Here is a 10,609-nt window from a genome sequence, read left to right as displayed (position 1 = left end):
TTATATTATGTTTTATGCAGTAGTCGTAATTTATTTAATTTCTCTTGTAGTTTTATTGCATTTGTTTTTCTTTTTTAACGTTTTTCATTTTTTTGAATTAATGTTTCTTGTTTTTTCTTTTTGCCCAAACTGATATGTACTTATATATGTGTGTGTGTGTAAGTGTATGTATGTTAAAAATTGACTGCCCGCAAAATGTTGTTTAGTTTGTTGTGCAATGGTTCTCTACATTTTTCATTTAAAAAACAATTTTTAATTGCTATCCAATAGATGTGTGAGAGTGTTTATTTATACCTATATATATTTATATATATATAATTCAATATGTTAATTTTGTTTTTTATTTATTTATTATTGGCCTTTCATAATAATCTTTCTCAGCTTTCTCATTTTCTAAAAATATTTCATGTAAACTATTATTAACAACTTATCCATTCTATTTGATCTCTAGATGTATGTAGATGCAAAAGTGTTCATTAACTACGCTCTAGATGGTGTGTGGGTGTGAGTGTTTGTGTATGTGTGTGTGTGTGTGTCCTTGTGTGAGTTATTAGGAATCATCATATGTTCGCCATACTATGTATTTATGTATCAGTGTATTTGTGTTTGTGTGTAATCAATTGCATTAATTACCATTAATGTTGGCCAAGACATTAGCGCCATGCGGTAATGCGGGAGGTGTTGCAAGTAGGTGTTAGTTGTTATTTAGGCCCTATTTAACAATAAAGTTCAACTCGCTAGTTCAAATTAGTTGGGTTAATTAAGCATTAGTTAACATACACATATCATATGTAATTAAACGCATTGAACAGAACAAAAAAAACAAAAAAAACACAACATATTGCGAACATTGCTCGAAATCGATTCTCGTATTGTTGTTTTTCTGCCGCAGTGCTGAGAATTCAAATCAGAAAGAGAGAGACAGAGAGATAGAAAAGAACAGAATATCCGCATGACGCCATTCAACTGCAAGTACTTTACTAAATTAGTTATAGATTTTATATATATTTATAAGTATATACTATATAAAAACTTATTAATTACGAGTGGACATAAACCGATTTGCTTGTTGCTTATTGTTGGGTTCTTTATTTATTTTTTAAATCGTTTTCTGTTATTCATTTCATTTTTTTTTTTATTTATATTTAATCCCAAAAATTCGTGGCTACCGATTAGTGATTTAATTTATTTATATTATTATTATTTTATATCTATGTACAATATCATACAAAATTATTATCCTTACTTGGCCGGCAACTACAGCCAACATCAAAGAGTCATGGTCATAAATATGGGTAAAATGATGGCCATTAGAAAGGATAATAAGAAAATGCGTTGACCTGAACTGCTCAAGGCGCTGGCCTGGCAAAGCAGATCCTCGGGAAATATCTCCAATATGGGCAGATGGCGTCCTGATGTCTGATCATGGCAGGTATTGGCACGTGCTCGCTACATAAAAAATAAACAAAGGCATAAATTTTGTCATTTAAAATTGATTCATGATTTGGCAAACAAATTAAAAACTATCTACGTTGAAGCGAAGTTTGTATAGATTTGCAAAGCATTAATATATATAGAAATATATACATTTATATTCGACTCACATAACTTAATTGAATTTTTTAAAATTATTTGACAAATTTAAAAAAAAACTTTTATTCAAGTAGAAGTAGTCATAGCTAAGTTTCTCTCTATTTAATCCATTTACTTTATTTTAATTCAATTTAAATATTTTTCTTCTCATTTAACAATTTGCAGAATGAAATAATAATAATACTTTGCCAACCTTTATAATCATAATATTGTGTTTAAATTATTAAAGAAAATGTGATAAAGCTTACGCGCATATCGGCAACCGATAGAGGTAACTTTTGTGCAATAAATCAAGAGTTGAAAGTTTTTGTTTAAATATATATATGTAGGTTGTTTTTTTATATAACTGGCAATGGTTAAGTGCATTACTCACCTGTACCATACGTTTCAGATCGTCCTTTTGAATGACCTTAATCTGGGCTGATTCCCGCAGCCAACGTCTTAGCCAATGGCCAAACCAGACGAGGCCACATTCACACTCCAATGGATTATGCGAAGTGATAAGTCCACCCATTATGCTGCGGGTTCCCACCGTGTCCCAATAGCTTTTATTGGGATAAAAGCTATCTGCGGCCAGTGCATTGATCCGATTGTGCGAGATGTCAATGGAGAGATGCGGCACTTCACGCAGGGTGTAGAATATGCCAGGCGGCAAATCCGAGATACGAGTGTGGGAGATTTTCACCTGCAGGCGTTGATTGTGGGAGAGTCCAGTGAAGGCATTGGGCGATATGGTTTGCACATTACTGCCATACAGTTCAACCAATTGGAGTTTTGTGTTGTTGGTTAACTTGGCCAACAACTGGGGTCCAATATTGGGCTCCAAGCAATGCACTTTGAGTTGTTGTAGGCCAGGAATTCTGGCTACAATTTCACCTAGATTAGCATGCGAACTGGCATGCAATTTACGCAGTGAACGGAGTTTCGAGAAGGCTAGTGGATTGACCACCTTGACATCGAGTATATTAAGTTCGGCAAGATGTCGGAGACTTAGGAGATCGTGGAGTGTTATGCGACGTAGTGGATTGTGAGCCAAGTCTAAGACTCTCACAGAGGGAGGTAAATGATCGACCGCACAGCTGGCATTGATTAGTTTATTATGCGAAATGTTAACATGACGCAGATGGCGCAGTGAACCCAATGGCGATAGTTCCTGCAGATAGTTTCCACTAACATCCAAGTAGGAGAGTAGAGGTAACTTTAGTGGTGGCAAAACATAAAGGCCCATGTGATGTAAGCTCAGTTTACGGAGACGCGGTGTATGGACGAAAACCTCTCTCAGATTGGTAGTGACCAGGGGATTTAGCGATAGATCCAGATTGGTCAGGTTATTAAGAAAACTAAACGTATTGTCTGGTAATATAGTTATACGATTACGTGCCAGACTTATATCATAAAGGAACTGCGAGTTAATAAACATCGAGGCATCCAGATATTCCAAATTGTTGCGAGACATTTGTATGGATCGTAAAGTAAAACCGATATCCGTAAAAGCAGGCACCGGCCACACACTAAGCTGATTATCGGAAATATCTAAGAATTCCAGGCGAGTATTCATAAAAACCTCTCTAGGAAGAGCTTTCAACCGATTCGAGCCAATATGAAGTATTCGAAGTTTTCTCAAATTCGAAAACTGTTCTACTTGTAGTTGATCCAGCTGATTATGACTCAAATCCAACTCTTGAAGGCTATTCAAGCCCTGAAAACTTCGACGTCGCAATGAACTTAGATTATTGTGTGATAGATTTAAGATTTCCAGAAATTCCAAATCGCCAAATGCATGACTCTGCAATGAACCCAAACTGTTGTGGGCCAAATTAAGAAATCTCAATGTATTTGCCAAATTCATAAAACTATCTGATTTGCTTATATGGTTGTGACTTATGTCCAATTGATATATATACATATAACTGCTTAGTTCATCCTCAAAGTTGGCTAAATGATTGTGACTCACATTCAGGCGCAATGGTGTTGTGGTATTTGAGACATAGTGAAACGACTTCAGTGATAGAGAACACAATTGGTTATGCATTAGATCTAGGGCAGCCAAATTTGGTAAAATTGTAAAAGCCGCATGCGAAATGTTAGTCAGACGATTATGCGATAGATCTATATAGCGTAGGAACTCCAGATTGTGAAAAGCATGACGAGCTATACTCTTTAAATGATTCGATTGTAGATTCAGAGTTTGCAAATCTCCCAGGTTGTGAAATGTTTGTGGGGCCAAATGTTCCAGCGCATTATACGATAGCTCAATTTCCACTAGATGACTATGGATGTCGGGTTGGAAGAGACCCTTGGGCAGCATTTTTAATTGATTGAAACTCAGATTAATGTAACTCAACTCTCGCATTTGGGAAAACGATTCATTTGAAATGGTTTTCAAATTATTATTATCCAAGCCCAACCATATAAGCTGCGAGAGTGGTAACAGAGCTTCTAGAGGATCCAATGATTCCAAACTTCTCGCTGGAAATACGGCAAAACTTAGTTCTAGTATTTTCAGAGTTCTGGATACATTCTCAAACACCAATGGATGATGTATGGTTATGTCGTTGAAACTTAGGCTTATCTCCTGAATTTGCTCCAATCCAGCAAATGAACCCAAATGCAAATGGGTTATTTTATTATTCCTCAACAAAATTGTCTGTAAATTACTGCCCCACGAATCCACGGCAAATATTTCCTCGGGTATATCTGTTATGCAATTGTAGCCCATATTTAAATAGGATAATTGTGTATAATTTTTGAGTCCCAAGACTGGTATCATGGTGAAATTGTTTCCACTCAAGCTGAGTACTCGTAGATTTTCCGTAAATGTTGGCAAATTACTTAATTGACTTATTTGGTTCGATGTCAAATATAAATACTTTAGGCGATGCAATGAGGAAATTGCTACTGGAACTGTGGTCAGACGATTCCTTTCCAAATCCAAATATTCCAAGGTCTCTGTGAGACCCTCAAATGCCTCTGGATGGACTCTACTAATGGCATTGAAGGCCAACACAAGATGAGCTATGCCCGTGGCCTTGAACACAGCTGCCGGCAGTTGTGTTACAAAATTCTGCTCCAGATTCAATGCCCTCAAATGGACATCTGAATAGTTTTGTTGAAAGTAATCAGACTCCAAATTCTCAATGCAATTCTGACCCAAATCTAATCTCTCCAAGTGCATTCTAAGTGGTCGCACTTGCAGCTCCTTCCATTGGACACTTTTAATCAAATTATCCCTGAGACTCACAATTCTCAGTTCGGGCAACTGCTCAAAAAGTTGCTGAGGAAATATACTTAAGAGATTACTGGACAAATCCATGGTGACCAATGACCGGGGAAGATAATTTCCAGCCACCTGATATATCCGATTATTGGATAGATCCAACCAAAGTAGCTTCTGTAGTTGATCAAATGGCCGCCCTGTTGTACGATCACCAGAACTGGCCGATGGTGAGTAGATGGAATTACTCGTATCTCCACGTGTTTGGACAGATGTCAGGCTTGAGGGTTGCGATGTGCTATCATTGTGTGGACTGACAATTTCCATTATGCCGCCACCAGGAGCGATTTCAGTTATATCATTATTGGAGAGATGAAGCGAACGTAGGGTATCATGTTGGGCTTCCCAGTTGCCATCCAAGTTGGTTATGTGATTCCTAAATTAAAAGAGAGCATAGAAGTTGATTAACTTGGAATCTTCAAATTGGATAAAGTCGAACTATTGCATAGGTTAACAACTAGACAACCAATTAGAGTTATGATAATATTTGAAACTGAAAAAATCTTTCTACTGATTTTGGGAAAATGTTTTTCCTTTTTGGTACATTTCGTCTCCGCACAAGAATTTCCATATTCCAGATTGCTTCTAAAGTTAATCTTAGGAAATTGATAATTTTTGTAATATGTGCTCACAAATTCTCAAAGTATTCAGAATGTATCGCTAAATGCAACTAAAATAAAAACGAAATCTGCGGTGATAAAGTATACGATAGATTTTCTGAACATAATGGCCAATTCGAGAATCAAGAAAATGAAATTAAAACTACGAAACCATTTTCTGAATAAAAAAAGTTTTAATACATATTTTAAATTTGGTACATGAATAGATAATACGGATTTTAAAACTTTACCGAAGCTCAAAAAGAAAAGAAAAAGTCTTGGATGTGAGAGCTCTACACAGGACAATGGAAAGATATTTTATAAATACGATGACCTTTCATTATAGAAGTTCTTTCACAAAGTGATCTTTTTAAAGCAAAACAAGTAGTTTTGACTAAGTTTTTTTACAGGACTTTTTAAAATCTTATAACGTCAGTTCATGTTAATTAATAAGAATTAATAAGAACCTGGGAAAATATTAATTGGAAAATGGCTCAGGCCACAGTACGGAATTAGCCATTACATAATTTACAATTTATCTACATACGTAAGTACATGTATTCCTCATCACTAATCTCTAATCTTTTATTTCGAAAAATTAACTAAATATTTCCATTGTTGATTTTTAAGTTTTTACACCAATTGCCCTTTGACATATTTAACTCTTTTCCCATTTTGTGTCTTAGGCAACTAAAAAGATGAAAACTTTATTTATAATTTTTTTTTTATATTAGTGTTATTTTATCGTAATTTGCTTAATTTTCATACGATATGCCTTCATCATTAAAACAATAGTTATAAGAAAAAATTTAAAAAAGAAATATGTTTATGTATATATAAAAACAACTATGGGATTCTTCACTGTGGTTTATGAACTGCTATTGCACTGTGGTTGAGCATTCTTGTTTTACAAACACTTGAACTGGATTTTGTTTAATTAAATTCCTTTTATACGGAAGCATGCCGACAAAAATTTCATGAATATACGCGTTTATTGAAGCGAATGGGTCTTTTTTATTAAGTTAAATTACTCACCGTTGGGCTACTAGCCTGGTAAGTGAATGTAATCTCTGTAGTGCATCCAATGGCAGTTGTTGCATTTTGTTTCCTGAGATGTCTAATGTCATTAGAGAGTGTGTCATCGTACTGAAAAGCGTAGTAACAAAACAGAAATGAGTGTGTGTGTGAGATACAGAGAAGTGTGTAAGAGAGATAGAGGGAAATGGTTATCAAAATTATATAATGGTTAAAGTTTTCACTAAACTTTTGCAACTATCAACAGTTTCCGCTGCTGCTTGTTGGCTGGCCTCCCCTTTGGAACCGTCCTTTTGCTGTATTGCCACCCCTTTGCAAATTGACGTGCTGCCTGCCTTTTGACATATCCTAACACACAAGTCAGAAAACAAATATTTAAACTTAATTAACGCGTCGCAGTCCGACCCAAGCGACCCCGAAAACCCCATTTTCCAGCCAACACCCAAACACCCACCCAAAGCTGGCTAACATTAATAGTTATACACACGCACTACAAAAACAAACACACATATAACACACACACACACACAAAGAGTGAGAGAGAGAGAGAAAACATGAGAGAATAACAGAGAGAGAAATATGGTGGGGTGTAGCTTGGGAGCGACCTCAATTATGAAAACCACGAGGTTTTCCAAACAAGGCTTCAGCCTCCTTCACCTTGTTGTTCTTGCCGTTTATGTGACGAAGAATCAAACGCAAACCAAATTTTTGTGGCTCCTTTTTACTCTGACTGCCATCCCGTTTTACTCCTCTTTCTCATCCCCATCTTTCTCTTCTGTCTTGCTCTCCTTTCTCTCCAGTCTCCATTTTGGGTTGGCGGCTCTTTTCGGTTGGTGTTTTGGTTTGCCATTTGCCGGTAGTTGTTCTGGTTGTAGCCTTTGTTGTTGTTTTTCTTGTGGTCGGCAGTTTAAGTTGCGTGTGTGCGTTTTGCTCTCTTTCTAAGTGTGTGTGCGGCTGTGAGTGTGTTTGTGTATGTTTCTGCACGTGTATTTGTTGGGGTTTTGTCATCAAAAGGTTCCTAGTAAATATGGCAACGTTTGGATGTACTCGACCATATAAACCGAGGGTTGTCTCATAAGTAATTAAAATTATAACAAAAATTTCCAATTTTTTTTTCGTTTTTGTGGTCTTTGAAATAGTTTTTGATGAATCTTGAAAGGGTTATACTTTAGCTAAAAACATGGGCGTGGGCATGGGTGTGAACATAAAACTATTTTCAACTTTAATAACCATACAAAGATAAGTAAATATTGTCCTTGAACAAAATGGTGAACTTGAAAAGTTTAGAACTTTGCTTAAATTCAAAATTACTGAACAAAGTTTTTTTGCTTTAATTGTTGACTAACACAAAAAATAAATTGAATTCTTTTAAACTTCTTTTAGAACTTGAGGTTAGTTTTCTTTTTATAATTATGAATCATAATTAGGGGAGAGTGGGGCTAATCGGCGCATTTTTTTTAATCCTTCATATATCCTGATCGGGAGCTCGTATCCACTCGTATGAGCACTTAAATGAAAGTTTAATTCATTGTCACACTATTGATCAAAGAAACGTTTTGATATAATTTCCCGTTCAAAGCTATAGTCTTTTCTTCGAACATACCTCAAATTGGCGTTTTCAAAAATAGCAGGGCAATGTGGCGAATCGGCGTTTTACAACTTTTTTTTATATAAAATAAAGAGATTTTTCGAAAAAAAGCAAAAGTATAGTTTAATATTAAAAATATTGTTTTATAAAAAAACTACTAGCATTTTAAACTAAATATTTTAAAACTGTGTGAATTAAAAAAAAAACGAATTGCACACCATAAGTTAATACATGTCCAAACCTGTTTTAGTTAGGAAAAAAAAAAATTGATTTTTAAGGTCGAGAATTTCGGATACTACATATTGGATACGTCTAACAATAAGTTTATTATCCAAATATGGCCTACCAAAATGCGATCTTAGGACACTTATCACTTTTTGGATCGTGCTATTATATTTCAAGATAATTCGACTGCGCCGGGTTGCCCCATGCACCTATTAGCCCCACTTTCCCCTAACTAAACAAACTTTGACTACATATTATGTAATGAAATTATGTAATATCCTACGTATGTATGTGATTGGGTTATATACATATGTTCCGAATTCAAGTCCTCTAAGATGTTCTCCTATGTTCTTTATATAATTTAACAATTGAAACAATTTCTGGTGATAAGATTCTTATAGAGAATATTACTTAAAAATTAAATACATATTTAAAAGTTGTTTTATAAATGAAATATTTCCATAAAAAATAGTTAGCTATTTGTGTGGGTTAGCCACTTTTCTCTAAACGTCATACATTTTTATTATATAGTTATCTTTTAATAACTTAAAATAAAGTTAAAAGTTTAAATCAAACCTTGCAATTTAAGCGGCTCAAAGTCAATCTTCCAAGAGAACATTATTTCAAAGATAGCACAAAAAGGTGAGTAGGTTGTCTGTATAGCTATTTCAAGAACCACCAAGTTCTGTCATCAGCAGACTTTGCTAAAGAACTCCAGAATTCTAAGAGCCATACCATATCTTCAACGCTAAAACTGGTTGGGAACTGCGCCTAAATGAAGCGAAAAAAGTTGGTAAAGCCTACAATACCGAAGACCACCTTTTTGTGCATATCCTTAGGCGCTATTCTAAATTAAGATAAAGTTTAAGATAACCAATCATTGGTTTCAACAGTTTTTTTATAGGATTAATTACACACGTTTTCATGTAAAATCCATTGCTTCGTGCTGTACAAAATATAGGGAATTTGCTCTCTTCCTCTTAAACATATGTGTTATGGAAGATTATGGGTAAACATACACACATATATGTATATATATAATTTTGCAGCCCTCGTTTGTATAGTTTTTATATATGTATATCCTCTCTATACATAGGGGCAATCAGAAATGTGCACATTTAACAGCACTTTGCAACTGAAACACGCAAGAAATACGCAACATAACAAACAAAAAAAAAGAAAAAAGAAACCTCACGCATACCTACCTTAACACACACACTAACACTTACACACGTAAAGAGAGAGAGAGACAGGGAGAGAGTTAAAATTATACATACACACATATGTATATAATTTAGCAACATTGCATTGTAAATTATTAATTAACAATTTTTGAAATACATAAGTATTTGAATATTTATGAGAAAGTTTCTACATACGAAAACACATACATACACACAACAACATACTCACATACATACATATGCTTGTAGATGGCTTCATGTACATATTTAAATACAGAAGTAATTGGACCCAACTATGCCATATCATTTGCCTTAACAGGATGAATGCAAATTCTTGATGTAATTAACAACAAAAATGTTGCAATTAGCTAAATTTGAACTTTAGCTAGTTGTAATATCATATTTTATGCTATAGAAAAGTTTTTGCAAACTGTAAATAATCACTGATGTCTATATTATACATATACATTTTGCACGTTGTGTAATATTTTCGCTCATTCAAACTTGGTTAGATTAAACTTGTTTATCCTTTTTTAATCAGTCAAGATACAACCATACGAAATGCATCAAAACTTTGCTGATTAACTGATGCCATAGAAATTATGTGTGCCAGATTATGTTGCATAGTGCAAGGGGCAGAAAGCATTAATGTTGATTGCCACATATGTAAGTAGTTATGTGTGTATCAATACCCTTTACTCAGGTGTAAATGGCATACTGAAGAAATCTTAATCACAAGCATTTTAATTAATCAAAATCATTTTGGTAAGATAAATAGACGCCGAATATATCCTAAATCCTTAATGGTCAGGGCAACTGAAGCTTAATTCCTAATTATAGGGTATTTAAGAGTCGATAGCCTCGCCATGTAAGTAAGGGAAAGTTTTTTAAACCACATTTGCCAGGTTTGTGAACATTAATTAGTTTGATTTAAGTTCTTAATGTCGAGAGACTGTCTTTTCTCGCTGGTTTTTTCTCTCACTTTCAAACTCATTCTATTTACTTTGCTGTGCGCACAAAACTGTTAACGGGCATCCATTTAACTTTCCCGAAAACGTACTCTGTGTATAAAAGTGGGGCGAATGTGGTAAGTGGGTTGGGGGAGGCGGGC

At 34.8% G+C, this 10,609-nt stretch overlaps 1 protein-coding gene across 3 annotated transcripts in view; it reads right to left on the bottom strand.

Annotated features, from left to right (window-relative positions):
- Positions 1–1,040: 1,040 nt before the first annotated feature.
- The window catches only part of LOC6643477 (chaoptin), a 47,226-nt gene continuing 37,657 nt past the window's right edge, over positions 1,041–10,609 (bottom strand). For 2 of the 3 annotated variants that reach the window (XM_023176473.2, XM_047010976.1), the window contains 4 exons: positions 6,502–6,612; positions 1,967–5,243; positions 1,842–1,868; positions 1,041–1,449 (listed from right to left, as the gene is read on the bottom strand). In XM_023176473.2, coding sequence (XP_023032241.1) covers positions 1,270–1,449; positions 1,842–1,868; positions 1,967–5,243; positions 6,502–6,612 — 3,595 coding nt within the window. In that variant the 3' untranslated portion in view covers positions 1,041–1,269. The remainder of the gene's footprint in view (positions 1,450–1,841; positions 1,869–1,966; positions 5,244–6,501; positions 6,613–10,609) is intronic. The other variant, XM_047010975.1, reaches the window with a different exon arrangement.

Source organism: Drosophila willistoni, assembly GCF_018902025.1.
Source record: "Drosophila willistoni isolate 14030-0811.24 chromosome 2R unlocalized genomic scaffold, UCI_dwil_1.1 Seg200, whole genome shotgun sequence".
Classification (NCBI taxonomy): Eukaryota; Metazoa; Arthropoda; class Insecta; order Diptera; family Drosophilidae; genus Drosophila; species Drosophila willistoni.
The sequence above is the reverse complement of the archived record's forward strand: the minus strand, read 5'-3'. Positions and strand labels throughout refer to the sequence as shown.